The 18,079-nt window shown below is 35.4% G+C and overlaps 1 protein-coding gene across 1 annotated transcript in view; it reads right to left on the bottom strand.

The window, feature by feature from the left end:
- igsf21a (immunoglobin superfamily, member 21a) overlaps positions 1 to 18,079 on the bottom strand; it is a 311,873-nt gene that overhangs the window by 92,984 nt on the left and 200,810 nt on the right. Inside the window, exon 4 of the mRNA XM_053483621.1 lies at positions 16,218 to 16,336. Coding sequence (XP_053339596.1) covers positions 16,218 to 16,336 — 119 coding nt within the window. The remainder of the gene's footprint in view (positions 1 to 16,217; positions 16,337 to 18,079) is intronic.

The following is an 18,079-nucleotide window of genomic DNA, read 5'->3' as shown; positions in this document are numbered from 1 at the left end:
CCAAATTATGCTACGTGATGATGAATGCTGTGTGTACATCGACCTCATGACAACTATCCCAAATGCCTGGAGCCAGTGATGAGGCCTATGCCCCAGCCCAAGACACTCCTACAGTACATACCAATTTGTGGCTATTTATCAACCCTTACACACCTACACCCCACCTGTGTCTCTGTGGGTATGCGTTTATGTGTCTGTGTGTGTGTGTGTGTGTGTGTGTGTGCGTGCTCCATTGACATGTCATTAATAGCAGCCTGTAGAAAACGCTGCGGTGCCAAAAATACACACTGCTTAATTAAAGCTGAGCATGTGTAATGGAAATATATAGACTGCACTGCAACACTAAAGATTTACCTCTTTTTTATTTCTTTTTTTTGTTAAAATTTAATTCAATTTGGTATATAGACCATCTACAGAAAACAAATACTTTATGTGAGAAATTTTTTCATCCATTTTATTTATCATATTCCGTGATACATTCCTTGGCAAATTATTATTTTTTTTTTCAGTGCAGCACCCAACATGGAGGCCAAGGGATATTTGAAAATAATTCCTCATGCCCTCAAATCCACTCCCTCACAATTTGATTCCTGTTTTATGTGCGAAAATGCTTTCTTACTTTCACTATTAACCCTTTTATCCCTAAACCATTTTCAGGGTTCTTTTTATACTTTTACATTGAGCTTAGTAATTGTAAAAGCTGTCTGTACATGCTATTATTATTATTATTATTATTATTATTATTAATAATAATAATAATTTTTGTTTAAAAACAGTCTAAGCAATTCACATATTACATAATTTGATATCACAATGCTTGCATTAATTTTGTGCTTGCATCAAAAATAAAGAACAACAACAAAAACTTAACTTTGGAAATCCTACACTTTGTCCTATGAAATGATAAGACAGAAGATGATTTTCCTGTGAGTGTGTGAAGAGTGTGTGTCCTGCAATGCATTGGCACCCCCGTCCAGGGTGTAACCTGCCTCGTTCCCCATACTGTATCTCCTGAGATAAGCTTCAGGTCCCCTGTGACTCTGTATACAGGATAAAGTGATATAGATGGTGAGTGAGAGCTGAGGGAACATACAACGTGTATATACATATTGCACAACTGAGAATAAGTGGAGTAAGCACACTCGTCCATCAAACCGTCTAGCAAAGTAGGATGTAACATAAGCAAAATGTAAGCAAAAAGGTGCTAAAGTTTGATGTAATTTTCAAATAGGATTACTTAATAACACTTTGTTGCACAGACACACCATTAGATTTTGTAAAAGCATTAGGTCTGTTTATTTTGATATGTGGTGAAGTGATGACCTTATGACCAGGAAGCAAAGTAAAAATACATAAATAAATAGGTGACTATATACTATATTACTTTACACTACGTTAATGTGTTTTTCATGATTGTTACAGTGGACATATCACACATGTGTTTAACATCAATACAAAGCAAAGATTCCCCTCTGATGATTTACAATTGCACTAAAAAGTTTGCATACCATGGGAGAATTTGTAAAATGTGTGCCATTCTTAAAAAAAAAGAAAAAGAAATATGTGTAAAAAGGCCAAACAATCTTTTTTATTATAATTTCTTATAGGACTCAAATTAATATGTAAAGCATGACAGAATGGCACAATCATCAAATAAAACATGACAATAAAGAAAAAGAGGAAATAATCCCTGTTTAAAGGTTTGTATACTTCTAGTTCTTAATATCATGTATTGACCCCTTTAGCATCAATGATGGCATTCAGTTTTTTTGTAATAATTGTGCATAAGGTCCTTAATTCTCTTAGTTGGGTGAGCTGCACCATCCAGTTCCTATTAATTTTTTTGGCCGTCTTGTCTGGACTGCATGTTTGAGATCTCCCCGATATTAAGGTCACCCATAGCAATGGAAAATCAAAGATGAGATCTCATGTTAAATAATTATTTTTCTTCGAGACAGAAATGAGCAGTCTTTGCGACTTGAATGAGATTTTAGATTTTTTTTTTTCATCTTTTTAAATGTATCTCCTGAGAAACTGTTTCTCATCGAGAACCTGAGAACTCAAATGTAACGCAATATGGGGGATAATTAAGTTCTCTACTTGGTCCCCAGTACTGCTCCAAGATCATTATCTCTAAATCTCCGAAATTTCATACTTGTCTTGTGTGCGACTTATATATTTTTCGTTTACCCAATACAGTGTTTCCCACGTGTAGAGAATACTTATAACCTGTGCCTTTGGGTTTTCAGATATGTTCTGTAGAATTAATCATTACTTTTAAAAAACATACATTTTACTGCTACCAGAATGATTTTGCAAAAATGTAGAACTCACAAAATGTGCATATTATTATATATAATATCCCAGATATAAAATGTATGTTTGCTGTAAGAGTGAGTTTTCATCACATATGTCACTATTTAACCGCATAATTGATGTTTGCATTCTTTTAATTTTTATTATTAGTAGTAGTATTATGGTCACACGTGATCTTATGAATCTGTTCTATTTTTTTGTCTATGTGACACATTTTTAGTTTTTTTTGCTCAGTCATGTGTGTATAGTTGATTAAAATGAAATAAAATTCAGTTTACTATATTGCCCAAGTTGTGCTGAAAAAAGTCACTATATTGCACAATCCTGGCTCCTACAGTATATAGTTTTTAAAACATAGATATTCAAAGAATGGCTAAAAATGTTCTGGGTTTTAAGGGTTAGGCGCTCTGACAAACGGTGCCAACTACACTAAAGAGTGTTTAGTTTTTTTACATACTTCATCAAATACAGTGCAGATATGTAGGTTTGTAACGACTAAATGGCATTAAAAATTGTATTGTAATAAATAAATGTTTTATTCCTAAATCTATTTTCTTTGTTTAAGCACACAGATATATATTCTTACAGTACACACAGGTTTCCCTAGTTAATCAACATGGCTAACCTTTTTTAAATGTGTACACCTTAATAAATGTATTAAACTGTAACTGGCAAATGGCAAACATACTTTATATTTTGTACAAATGTCATTACCAGTATAGCAAATGCAGTATATAGAATATTTTACAGTATCAAGAGGCGAGGCAATGAAATAGCGGATTTCTGTTTACATTTATCATTTAAGAGCAAACCTATTTTTGATCAAATTTACTGTATGACTGAATCTTTACAATTTTTTTCACGGCCAACCAAAACAGGCCTTTAGTCCATGTAGATTTTAATAAAGACGTACTTTCCCACAAATTTTCCCCTACATGCTATAAGCCAGTGTGTTAGAGAAAATGTATAGCAAAAGCGTCGCTAAGCACATCATTCAGGTAGCGCACCGCCTACTTTGCCTGCCGCTGATGAAATGAAGAGGACAAAGCGGACGGGTTTCACTTTTTCGCGCCATATTTAAAAGCTTTAAAACAATTTTTAATGTTTAAAAGAATTTTATGCGCATAGTTATTATCGACAAGGAGTCAGAATGTAAGTTAAAACCAGTCTGTGGTCAAAACCCATGTGGTATAATTTAGCAAAAAATTACATATCTTACGCTTGTTTTTAAATTGCACAAGAAATGCAAATGCTACCTGTGGTTTTGCATGTGTATTAGCTAGCTGAACTTACTGTAATAAGAGACACGCTAACACTAGTGAGGTTAAAAGTTTTTTTTGTGGTAAAAATCACTCAGCTGGTTACAATATTATTATTATTATTATTATTATTATCATTAGGTTTGCTTGTCCTAAATTAACCTCTAAGTGATTTAAAATGTTACATTCATTTTTACCATTCTTTTTAATGCCAAGATAAAAAAAAACCTTTCACAATTAAACATAACTTTGAGATTTAACTATTACCAACCACTTAAATTATCTCTGCTCACACTCATTTATGATTTTTAAATATTTCCTAACCCAATTCCAGTAGTTTCTAATGTCTGTAGTTGTTTTCTTGATGTTGGGTAATAATTAAATGCAGTATTCTCATATACATAATTATTATTGCTTTATTATATTTTCAAATTGTTGCTAGAAGTTTGATTTAACCAAAACTGAAATACGACTCACTACTTCAATGCCTCTTTGACACCCATGTTTTGTGGGGCCAGGGGTAGCTCAGTGGTTAATCATTGGATTACGGCCAGGGGTAGATCATTGGATTACGGTTCGGAAGATTCCAGGTTCAAACCCCACAACCACCAAGTTGCCACTGTTGGGCCCTTGAGCAAGGCCCTTAACCCTCAACTGCTCAGATGTGTAATGAGATAAAAAAAAATGCAAGTCGCTCTGGATAAGAGCGTCTCCCAAATGTAAATGATTGGAGCATGATGATGTGACTGTATAACGCACCCCGACACTCCCCAAATTTTCTTCCTAATTTAGTTTTGCCGAAAATATATGAATTGAAAAAAGACCATAATATAATATCAGCAACATTATGTCTGTAGAAAACACATTTTACATGGTAAAGGAATTTTAAATTCTATAGTGGACCTGGTTAAATAAGACTAACATGAAATGTCCATTCATTAATATAATCTGTCTGGTAAGAATGTTACATGTTACATGTTAATGTCATAAAGTTTGTTCTATTGGTGTATTTTAAGTGAGTTTGTAACCACCAGAACTTTTATACCACCAGAACTTTTATACCATCAGACCGTTTATCAGCTCTCTCTGGGTACAGTTTGCCACCCTTGTTTGCGACAGCATGTTTAGGATAAAAACATCATACAGTAGCTCAAAATGTGCCTTCTGAACACTGGGCACCTCGAATCTTCACCACTTCTATGGAAAATGCATACAAGGAAAAACGCAAGAACCCAGTGGAAGCAGTGGATCCTGGCTCTCTTTTGTAGTATTTTCTGCTTTTTACTGTAGAGTTTAGCTAAATATCTGCTAGGAGCTTTAGAATTGGATATTTAGACTGATAGATACAGTACACCTCTCACCAGGTTAATGACCTTACAGTATGGTTACTGACAAAATCATTTTTCACGACAAAGCAAAATCACAACAAACAGTTCTGCACAAACAAAATGTAAAAGTTGAAGATTGTTTAGAAGTGTCAGTATCTCCAAACTAGTGTGAAATTTTCTCAGCTACCACCAATATTTTGGTCTTGTACCACTTACTCACCTATGGCACTGTGAGCCGTCGCAAGTAACAGCCCGATGTTTTGAAGTTCTGCAAGGGCAACGAGCTTTCACGATGACCGCCAAAAAAAATTTAACTATTTAATTTTTTCGCGCAGAAAGATGAAAATGTAATTAAAGCTCCAAAACTTGTGGTTACCCGTAGTTTTGGCTACCGTGTAAAACCACATAAATTTGATAGGGTATTAGTCTTAGTCCTGGGATAAATGTCCCTATTAGCTTTAATCATACTTAGTCAATCTTATCCTATTTTCGACATTTTAATCTAGTTTTAGTTAAAAACAAGTTTTTCAGTCTAGTTTTAGTTAGCATAAAAATTTAGCATAAAAAGTTCCACAAAAATAAGTTTGGCAACGGTTTAACTATAAAATAAAATAAAATAAAATAAAATAAAATAAAATCAATCACAACATAATTATGTTAACACGTAGTAACATAATTACCACAAAGAAGCAGTAAAACTGGGTGATTTTATTGGTGTGCCTTGATACGTCGCTTAAGGTTTGTGGTATTTTTCCCAGCAGTTGTGTGCCCACTTTGTTTCCCCTACAGTATTACTTCACATTGGCTTATTTTTTCACTTCTATATGAAGAAACTGGGCCCAAATATGGGCTCTTCTATTTTGCGCGAGTAATACTGTGAAGAGTTAAAGGTGACTGAGCTTGTAACATACTGTACAGTCACTGCGTGCGCAAACTACTCCTGGTGTGCCCCGCACTGTGACACGCGAAATACTGCTGCTCGTGCCATAATGAATGAACACTGTATCGCAGCAGATTGTGATGAAAATGATATGTTGACAAAATAAATACAGATGTTTTATTAGTTTTTATTTTTTTAAACCACAATTTAATCTCTGTTTTTTCCATCAACAATACTGCATGCTGATTTCGGAACTGTCACTATTCATTAATACCCGTGATGTCTCGTCATCATCTCATATCGGGGAAAAAAGGTTATCTCATTACAGAAAAAAAAGGTTGTCAAAGGCCTTTTTCTATAATGTTTGGCGTAGTGTTAATTTTTTTAACAAGCGTCAATGAGAATAATAACGAAAAATATTTGTTGACGAAATTACTACTATTCCAAACGTTAGGAAAAATTACTCTATGTGCTTCAAAGAGTATATTTTTCCAAACAGTGATTATGGGTTATATCTTTTACAAAATCTTTACATTTTATACTAAAGTCTATGCTCAGCTTTCACTTATTTGATGTGATACAGTATGTACAGTTTTATTAGTATAATTAACTATTTTGTTAATATGCAACTAAATCACCCAAATTACGGAATGCAATTGTCAACCCTGATGCCATCTACTTCTACACGTTACTTTCAGGCCCAACATTCAAAAAAAAGTTTAAGCTTTGGGCAAGTAATTTTTGCCCAGAGCTTTAATTCACTTAAGTATGCGACTGTACCAATTAATTGAATCTGGGTTTGGTTTTCGGCGCAAATCCTTCCTGGCATGAAATTAATTTGTAATTTGTTCACTTTTAGACAATCCATGTTCCTGCTTCATTCAACATCCCAACAGATCCCCTGGAAAGGAGCAAAAAATGTGGAGGTCATGGACTCCACTGGCCTAAAACATGCCAATAGTCACCAAAAAAAGGTTTCTATAGGAAAAATACAACAAATCACAGGTCTATCTGTTATGTCTAAAGGTGATGGACAAACTGATTGAAGTGTCTAGTCCGCCTGTGTGAATATTCTCTAATTTATTCACAGAAAATGAGGCTTTTAAGTACTGCACCAAATGCCCTATATACAGTATATACTGTAGAAGACCATAAACTGTTTAAAATCCACGAGAACTTTTATAAATATTCAGCACTAGATGAACCATAGGTACATAAGTATGATTTATAAGCAATGTGGCAGAATGAGGAGTAAAGAAAGAGAAGCCTGGGAAATGTAACATTGTCTGAAGGAAATGTTAGAAGACGTTAACGAGACTTAATACAAGCCTCACCATTTACTCATAAGAATGATCAGTGTGGTTAGGTGATGAGCCTGTCATAATTATTAGAACCATAGGTAATGATTAACCACTTTCCTACGATTTAACAATAATTTATTCTCATACAGTCGGTGATGCTGTTATACAAAAAAAAAAAAAAAAAAATCAATGGTGTTAGGCAACACAATACTAAATGTAAGACCAACCCCGTCCCAAAATCAGTGTCTAAAAATCTATTTCTAGTTCAATTTAAAGAGTGAAAGATCTATGCAACAAGTTCACAAAAACATCAGCTGTTAAAAGAAAACCTTCAATTAATCTCCAAATCCTAGGAAAGATTGTAGACGAACTTGTTTGTGTTTGTGGAAAGCCAAGTGAAGTGACTTAATGTATTTTTCTGTTTTTTTTTTTCTTTGCATTTTGTGAAAACATGGATCCCAAGAATGTTAGAGAAGGACAATAGGACGAAGAAAAGGAAGCCACTTTCAGTTTCGTTTTTAAAGCAGGTGGTGCCAAGAGGAATAATAAATCACAGATTAGTAAAGTTTTCTACTCTAATCTTCTATATCGCTTTATCCTGTATTCAGAGTCAAGGGGACCTGGAGCCTATCCCAGGAGGCTTAGGGCACGAGGCAGGGTACACCCGAGACAGAGTGTCAAGCCATCGCAGGGCACACACTCACACACCCATTCACACACTACAGGCAATTTGGGAATGCCAATTAGCCTAACCTGCATATCTTTGGACTGTAGGAAACCGGAGTACACGGAGGAAGCCCACCAAGCACAGGGAGAACATGCAAACTCCATGCACACAGAGACAGGACTCAAGCCTGGCCGGGAATCGAACCCTGGTGGTGCAAGGTGACAGTTCTAACCACTACACCACCGTGCTGCCTTAAAGTTTTTTAATTTTACCTAATTTAAATGTCTTTCCTAAATTTTTTTAAAATTATTGATTATTTAAAAAAAAATTATTATAGTGTTGGAAATTGTTAAGATGGATTTGGTAATATTTTTGTGTGGCTGGAATGCATTATCTGCATTTACATTATTTATATGAGAAAATGTGATTTGCAATATAAAGTTTTACTTTTCGGATAAAGATATACATTTATTTAATGTATACATTTCTTATTCTTCTTATTAAAAAAATATATATCAGGAATTTTTACATACATGGCAATAATATATATAATTATGACAAATCCTATAAAAATAAAATTTAACTAAATTTAATTTTACAAATCAATGACATTGAAGACTCCTCCTATAAATCTTAAACACTTCCATATGTTAAACCTCACCATATCAATCATTATGTTTTCCTTTGAATTAAGTAAAATTAAATTAAACAAATCTTAAAATACATGGAGCGTCATGTTCACCATACACAAGTCCCTGTAAGTTAGCTACATAGGTGTTACCATAGAAACGATAATGTATTAGGTATATGTCATTTCTACATTAGGTACATTAGGTAACAGGTAAATTACTATAAACCTGATTCGATTTGGATTAAAGCCAGAACAACTGTCAGGAATATCCGTTAGTTGAATATCTGTTAGTTTAACATCAGCGGTACGCAGATAATTAGAAGTATTTGCCGTGCTTTAACTGACCATTTCTAAAGTTCTAAATCAATTCAAAGGCATAGCAAAAGTTTCTAACATGGGTGAAGGACAATAGCAAAAAGTAAAATGAATTTAAAGATTAAGTCTTTGAAGAGCGAATAATTGAATAATTGGCAGCGACTCATTAAAATGATAATTCTTATTTATGAAGCCCCTTTCAAAAAAATTAAACACTCACTACATGGTTTCATACTAATTAACTTTTTTTTTTCACTCGTTTTCCTTCTCTTGTGCTCTTCTCGTTTTTTCCCTCCCCTCCTCTTTACTCAGGCGAACCTGGCACGCTAATAGGTTATGAATAATTCTGTTTCAGCTTAGACGGCAATTAGCTGCAATGCGAGAGGACATTCTTCATCGTCCGTATTGGGAAAGGGGATTTAAGGGTCAGTGGAGAGCAACGGCATACTCTCCATGGCCTAATGGCACTCACACACATACACATACACTTTCCGGTGGTTTCTGAAAGATTAGATGATAGCCTGTGTGAACGGGTGTTCAGTGATAAAGTGGGGTCTATTAGCATGAATGAAAAACGCACACATTTTTGCAATATTAGTCATTTATGGAAGGGATTGTCTGGTATAATTTCTGGTTAAAAGCCTAGGCTTTTTTCCCCCCTCTCCATTCTGATTCCATTCATGGTAGTAATATCAAACTACAATATTTTCAGGAACCAAGAAAAGTTCATTACCTTCTTATTACTGCACATTCAGACGTATTTTATTCTTTTGAAATCACTGTGATTTCTCAAACGTCATCCTTATTCATTCATTAATAAAGTATGTCATTTTGGTAACCATTAAAGGTTACATTTATTGTCCATTTGAAATCCATTGGAGGAATCATCACTTGCATTTTACCTGTAGCAGCTATAAAAATTCAATTCCCTTAACAGCTTGATGTACTAATATATATTTTTAAAAATAATAATAATAATAATAATAGTCAGACACTCACTCACTCACTCACTCACTCACTCAGCTATCTTCTATACCGCTTTATCCTGTATTCAGGGTGGCGGGATAGTCAGCCAAATTATACATTAATGCTTAATACCAGTGTGTGTGTCTGTGCGTGTGTGTGTGTGTGTGTACACTGATAAACACAAACTTAACTGGAATTTTAGTTTGAGGACAGAAATAATTCACGTACCTCACACATGGGCTTTTTAAATGAGGTCATTTGTTTTGAAACGATGCTTCGTAATAGTTTTTTAATGCAAATAGACTGAGTGAATGCACATCTCAAAATAGACTGCATCAAGTAAATGCACATCACAAAAAGAGAAAAAGAAAGTGGATAATTCATAAAAAAATGTCTTAAAGCTCTTCATACTACAGTGCAGATGAGCAATAGGTTTCTGTTAATTGCTCATTTTAATACCTTCTTGTTACCAAGGCAACAGCTCATACATGGGGACTTAATCTAAAATTTATGGTAAATGGATTTTTTTTTTTTATATTTATTGTTTTTCTTGTTTAAGAAAGATTATTGTCCCGGTTGTTGTGGTTTCTTGTTAGGAGATGTTCATACTGTAAAACTGGCTCGTGTGTCATTGCTTTGCAACAGTCATGGCGCTTTGTGTAGTTTCTCAGAACAGGAAAGTATTCAGGACATACTGTATGAGACTTCCTTTTTTATGCATTTATCTTGGTTTAAAAATAAAGATTGAAGAATGGTTTTGTGAGCAGGTAAAGAGAAATGGAAAGGAAGGTGAGTTAACAGCTGTGTATATGGATGACAGTAAGTAATATTTATCATAATCCCAATATTAAATGAAAACCTAGTTTTATGTCCTTAAAAACAACCATGTATTGCCTGTAGTTTAAAGAAGCCAATAACATTTCCCCTATTGTGACCTCATTTAAGAAATTACCCAAACCTCCTGATTTTTTGCTCAGCTCTGCTGTTTTCTGGCAGGGCATGCTTCAGCAGTAACTTATCTATATATACGCTGAATCACACTTATCCATATAGACATTATCTGAGTGTTTTTTCACTGGAGCATTAAGAAACAAATTTTGGGAGGAGCTGTGAGACCTTTTTTAAAAGAATTAATTAAATACTGGACCTTTTAAATCTTACTATTCACTGTTAAAAAGCTTATGTTGTTCATTACTTAATTACTAGGAAATTGCTATGTGACAATACCATTCAGCATGGAAACAAACATATATAACACCACATTGATGTATATATTTTTTCTGCCTGCCATAGTCATAAGACAAACTAATAACTTTAAGAATGAGAAACAAAAATTGACCCAAGTAAGACCCATTATTTTTTTTTTATGACCCATTATTTTTTTCATCATGCAATGCCTATTTTGAATTTTTATGCAATTTTAATTGTAACATTAAAAAAATAAAGAAAGAAAAATCTCCGTAACTCTGACTTGCAAAAATAAAGTTCACTTTTTAAGTAAATATCTAACGGGTATTAATTCAGAAATGCGAGGAAAAAATTGCAGTTGCATAAATATCTTTTACTAGTGGGAAGATTTAAAAATGAAAAATCACAACTGCAGACATCCAATGTCTCCCAGAAGATCCGGAAGCATCCTGCATATTGATAGTGACTTTATGACACTAATCTAATGTTAAATTTGGAAATCTTTTATTTTATACCAAAGCGAATGAGGGAGTGCACTTGCATATCGATTCATCTTGTGAACCTATACATTTTCTTAGGTTAAGTCTTTACTTGTGACATATACAGTACATTACTGCACAGTGAAATACGTTTTTGGTCGGAGCGCAGGGTCACACATGATACTGTATGGCACCAATGGAGCAGATAGGGTTAAGGGCCTTGTTTAATGGTCCAACAGTGGCAGCTTGGTGGAGCTGGGGCTTGAACCTTCTGTTCAGTAACTCAGAATCCACTGGCCTATCATCGCCCCACTTTCTCACTATTTTCAATTGTCAACTGCAGACATCACACTCTCCCGGGAGATCTGGGAGCCTCCTGCTTATTGATAGCGGGTTTCTGATGCCCACAAACAGTGGGTGGAATCAATTTTCAATGGTGCTATCAAAATGCAGGATGCTCCTGGATCTTCCGGGAGAAGTGGGATGTCTGCGAATTATAATTTTTAAAAGTGAGGGGAAAAATTTCACTTGTGCTTATATACAGTATAACCCACAATAATTAAATAGAGATTAAAAAGTAAAAGTCATACTAGAATGTTGACTCACAGAGGAATATACAGCATCAACTTGATCTCAGTACATTGGCATTATTATATACATATATATATATATATATATATATATATATATATGTATATATATATATATATATATACACTACTGTTTTAACTTCATGATTGTTCTCGCCCTCCTGGGATGGCCTTCATGAGAGCCAGTTTCATTATGGTGCTTGACGGATTTTGCAAATGCACTTGACAATACTGTTCTTGCAAGAACTATTACAGAAAGGCTGACCTCTGTGTCTTAAAATAACAACTAACTGTTGCTTTTGTTGTTGTTATGTAATTACCTAATTCCATATGTTATTTTATAGTTTTAAAATCCCCAGTATTGTTGTAGAATGTAGAAAATAAATCACTAAACAAAAACACAAAAACAAAGAAATTTGCAAGTGACCCCAAACTTTTAAAGGGTAGTATACTATATATATATACACACACACACACACCTAAAGGATTATTAGGAACACCTGTTAAATTTCTCATTAATGCAATTATCTAATTAACCAATCACATGGCAGTTGCTTCACTGCATTTAGGGGTGTGGTCCTGGTCAAGACAATCTCCTGAACTCCAAACTGAATGTCAGAATGGGAAAGAAAGGTGATTTAAGCTATTTTGAGCGTGGCATGGTTGTTGGTGCCAGACGGGCCGGTCTGAGTATTTCAGAGTCTGCTCAGTTACTGCGATTTTCACGCACAACCATTTCTAGGGTTTACAAAGAATGGTGTGAAAAGGGAAAAACATCCAGTTTGCGGCAGTCCTGTGGGCGAAAATGCCTTGTTGATGCTAGAGGTCAGAGGAGAATGGGCCGACTGATTCAAGCTGATAGAAGAGCAACTTTGACTGAAATAACCACTCGTTACAACCGAGGTATGCAGCAAAGCATTTGTGAAGCCACAACACGCACAACCTTGAGGCGGATGGGCTACAACAGCAAAAGACCCCACCGGGTACCACTCATCTCCACTACAAATAGGAAAAAGAGGCTACAATTTGCACAAGCTCACCAAAATTGGACAGTTGAAGCCTGAAAAAATGTTGCCTGGTCTGATGAGTCACGATTTCTGTTGAGACGTTCAAATGGTAGAGTCAGAATTTGGCGTAAACAGAATGAGAACATGGATCTATCATGCCTTGTTACCACTGTGCAGGCTGGTGGTGGTGGTGTAATGGTGTGTTTTCTTGGCACACTTTAAGCCCCTTACTGCCAATTGGGCATCATTTAAATGCCACGGGCTACCTGAGCATTGTTTCTGACCATGTCCATCCCTTTATGACCACCATGTGATGGTCCATCCTTTGATGGCTACTTCCAGCAAAATAACGCACCATGTCACAAAGCTCGAATCATTTCAAATTGGTTTCTTGAACATGACAATGAGTTCACTGTACTAAAATGGCCCCCACAGTCACCAGATCTCAACCCAATAGAGCATCTTTGGGATGTGGTGGAACGGGAGCTTCGTGCCCTGGATGTGCATCCCACAAATCTCCATCAACTGCAAGATGCTATCCTATCAATACGGGCCAACATTTCTTTAAACATGAATTGAACATGAATCAATGCCACGTAGAATTAAGCGCAGTTATCAAGGTAAAAGGGGGTCAAACACCGTATTAGTATAGTGTTCCTAATAATCCTTTAGTGTATATATAATATATGTTTTACAGTATAAACCTGGAACATTGTTAAAATGCTAAATGCATCACAGCTCTATGTTAAGGTAAAATAAAATATGTAGAAATATAATTTTTTCCCCCTTTTCTTTTAAAATGCCAGTACATTGTTAAATAGGAAGAAATGTGTCTGGTACTGGCTGACATAAGCAGTCTGGTCCTTTCACTCACAAGGGACCGATCTGGCTTGTCAAACTAGTTGCACAATTCGCTCTCCAGCTGGGGATTGCCATAATCCTTGTGAAAATGAAGTTTGTTCTGAGGTAAAAAGAAAAGTTAGCTCAAAGTTAGTTATGATATTCTAAGTCTCACGTTGTACTGAGTTTATATAATCAATCTGTAGGCCAGAAACAATTGCTCAAAATAAAATATCTTTCTAAAAAGTAAAACCTTTTACTTTGCAAAAAATAAATAAAATAAAATAAAATCTAAATCAAATATCTAACACTGAATAGCTAAGTTATAAGCACTGAAATATACCACAGAGTTTTCTCTGGATCATTACGGCGAGCTTAGAAAAGCAAACATTACAGCTTTCCTCCCAAAATCCCAAAGATCCGAATGCAAAATGAAAAGATTTTGATCTTAGAGAATTGATAAATGAAATCTAGAAGTCATGGCACGGATTTCTCAGAAAAATATTAAAATATCTATTGACTGTTTGCATTCACTTCTCCAGTTCAATTTAAACAGTAGTTTACACACTATTAATTTAAATTACCAATAAGCAGTTAAATCTGTAAGGAGACACACTGATCAGCCATAACATTATGAACTGAACAGCATTATTCACTAATTTTATAACAGTAAACCGATGACAGGATCATGGCACCCAAGGACCACCCATGCCGCCAGCTACTAAAGTCCAGCCCATCTGGTCCGATCCCTCAGAAAAGCCAATGCACCACAAATCAAAGAAAAAAAAGTCAATGCTGACCATTAAGAAAGGCACCAAAACACCCAGTGCACCATAACCTGCCACACACAGGGCCCAGCAGGCAAAGAGCACAACCCGCTGACCCAGCCTCCAACCTCCCTAAATCTCAGTCTGATCAATCATCTGTAGGATGTAGCAGAAAAATGAGTTAGACCCATAGAGGCTCCACCCCACAGAACCCAGCACCCAAAGGAGCCAGACACCACAGTGTACCACCTGGGCTTTTGTGGTGTCATGTCCTGAGAGGACAGAGCTACCCGAGTGGCACAAGGGGATCCCAAAACCTACAGTAGGTGGTTTGTATGTTAATGGATTACAGTTTATGGCTGATCAGTATATTTATTACACATTTATGGAAGAAGTCTGCATAGTTAGTGTAATTTTTTTGTTTGTTGAAAAAAACTCTACTGTGTACATGACACTTGGAATTTTAAGTAAGAAAAAAACAACAGCCATTACTGTAAATATTTATAATTTGCAGTTGCAAGATTTGTAAAAAAAAAAAAAATTGTGTGAAAATATGTTACAGTTATGGTTTAGGAAACAACAAGTCACAATAAGGATGTATTTTGCAAGATAAAACAGTATGTTTCGCAAAAGTAACTTATAAGTATGATAATATAACATAAGTAAGATTAAAATGCAATTTACATTAAAAAAGTTGCTATTGTGAAATTTTAATACACAGTTGTAGTAATATAAAAACCTGAAAAACTGCATAGTCTGATTCACAGTTGTACAGTACAGAGTACAGTAATTTGCAGAGGTGAGATATAAAACCACATTTGTAAAATATTAACTCAATTACGGGAATAAGTCTCACTTAAGTGACACTCGCAGCTGTGCTATTCCGAATGCAATTGAGTGACATTAACTCGAGAGTGTAAGTGATTTTCACTCAACAGTGCCATTTTATCTAGCGATTACGAGATAAAAAAAATTGCAACAGTGTTATTAATTTGTAAGTGTGAAAAAAATGGCGTACAATTGTGCGATTCACATGTTCACACAGCACTGGAGATGCACTTCTAAAGATGCACTGCATTTGTAAGAAATATGGATAAGAATGCTGATCTTGTGCAGGATGACAAACACTGCTAAGGATTAGCGAAAGTGTAGGCACTCAGCTACACACACGTAAGCATATACACACATACCTCAGCATGCTCAAAAGCTGTTATCACAACCAGGCAGCTCCACTAATGGCATTCTTACTGCGCAAATGTCATTACGCACACACCCTCGCCCTCTCTCGCTTCTTCATGTTACTAATTACTGCCAGAAGACGAAGCACTTTTCCTAACCACATGATGGAGACTAGCAGAAACAGCTTATGTTCGAAAAAGCCCAACCGAAATGTTCTAGCTTCCTGAACCAAGCATGTAATGATCTTATTATGTGCATATCAGACATCATTTCCTCTCTACACCATCTCCTTATTTATTTATTTTTTCAGAACACAAAGTAATAGAGTTCTGATGCTGGATATCTAACCCACCACAAAACCACTGGACATGGGTAATAGAGGGAGATGGAAAAAGAAAAACTCGCCGGTGTCAATCAGCGGGAAAGAAAATCAATAGGGGGGAAAAAAAGAAAAAGACAGAGAGAGAGAGAAAGAGAGAGAGAAATCTTTAGCTGTGTACTCACACATAACTGTGAGAAAGACATTCCCTGATGCCAGGACCACTTTTTCCCGGGTGGCCCGATCGTAGATGCCCACGTGGCATTCATAAGGCCCATTATCTGAAATTCGCACTTCTGGGAGCCTAAAGGAAAGAAATTGAGGTCAGACAGATGATCATGAACATAATTATAAGACAGGCTTAAATAACATAAAATCACAGCAGTATTTAGTATTATTTAATATGTTTTTCTTCTAAAAACAAATAACCTGTTAATGAGTAGCATAATAAAATGTAAGGGGGTGGAGTCAGACTAATTACATTAAGCAGAGGTGCGGTTAGATATGTTGCTACAATTTCCAACAAAATTACTGTACTGTATATGGATAGAATTGATCATGAACCATCGTAAAACCTTCCAGCCTTGAGCAAGACTTATAGAGCCAAACAGTGATCACATCACAACATATATCATGTTTATGTATATCTACTCTCAGGCTATGGAACTTTTTTATGAACTTTTAGAAAAGTATATCATTTCGGCAAAATCTCCTTGCTTTTTTAGTACACTTTGTCTATCTGTTAACAAGCTTTCACATTTCCTTATTAAAAATGTGATAGTGAGCCACAAATGCACTGCTATCTTCATTTTTCATCAGAAGTGAATCTTCATCCTCGTAGGGCTGCTTTTAGGGGATCAAACAGGTGAATGGCCAAAGGAGTGAGATCAGAGCCTGTATTCACAAAGCTTCGTAAGCCTAAAAGTTGCTCCTAGTGATGAAATTCTACGAAAATTCTTAGAATTATGACATTTTCTTAGAATTTTCCCATAAACTTACAGTAGGTCCAAATCTTAGTAAAGATAAAAATGATTCATGAAACATCTTAGCCCTAAAAACAGCTCCTTAGGTAAAAATTAAGAGTAGAGAGGACTTTAATGAGCCTTAAGAGTTTCTAAATGTAAAGTAAAATGGTGGAAAGAAGAAATATTTTTTAAATACTAAACATAAAAGTAAACACTGCACTTCTGGCCAATTTGGTTTTCTTGTTGTTTCACTTCCTTTCATCTCTCTATTCTATTATTATATATTCTTTTTTCACAAAGTGAGCTTTTTAAGACCTTAACAGATTTTTTTATCAACCAAGCCCAGTTCTTGAATTGCTGCATTATGCCTAGCAACAGGGCCAACCACAACCTCTTTACTAAGATAAAGGTTTTTGTACTTTTCTTCCTCAGAGTTGCTCTGAGAAGTTTCCTAAATTACTTTTAGTCTAGGACTTCCAGCTAGGGCTTTTTAGGCTAAGATAGGATCTCTCTGAAAGAATTTTAAGAAGCTTTGTAAATATGGGCCCAGGACTACAGGGGGGATGCTTTAACACCTCAAAAGAAAGGTTTGACAGTTGGGCAGTAGCGTGCGGACGGGCATCGTCACATGCAAGATCACAACGTCCTTGGAAATCATTCCTGTGCTTTTAATCGAAAAGTTATGATGATATTCTTCTGTAATAACCAAGATTTTAAAACTTTTTCCTGATAATGTTCCAGTACTGGCCTTTAAGAATCCCAGAAAACTGTAAGCATCAAATTTCCAGCTGATGGTTGACTTTTGAACTTAATCGTGGTCTGCGATTGAGGATGTTTCCATTTCATATTCTGCTCTTTACTCTCAGTCTCGTAGTGATGAATGTCTCGTCTATGTCTCGTCACCAGTAGTTAATTTTTATTAGTAATTAATACCAGTAATTAATTTCCCTTTTAGAAACTTTCACTTTCCTTCACTTTTCAAATTTTGTTCGCAGATTTCTAAACACTTCAGTTTATGCTCTTGCACAAGTTGTTTCAGCACAGGACACCAAGAGAAAAGATTAATCACTGCATGCTACTCT

Source organism: Clarias gariepinus, chromosome 23, assembly GCF_024256425.1.
Source record: "Clarias gariepinus isolate MV-2021 ecotype Netherlands chromosome 23, CGAR_prim_01v2, whole genome shotgun sequence".
Taxonomy (NCBI): Eukaryota; Metazoa; Chordata; class Actinopteri; order Siluriformes; family Clariidae; genus Clarias; species Clarias gariepinus.
The sequence above is the reverse complement of the archived record's forward strand: the minus strand, read 5'-3'. Positions and strand labels throughout refer to the sequence as shown.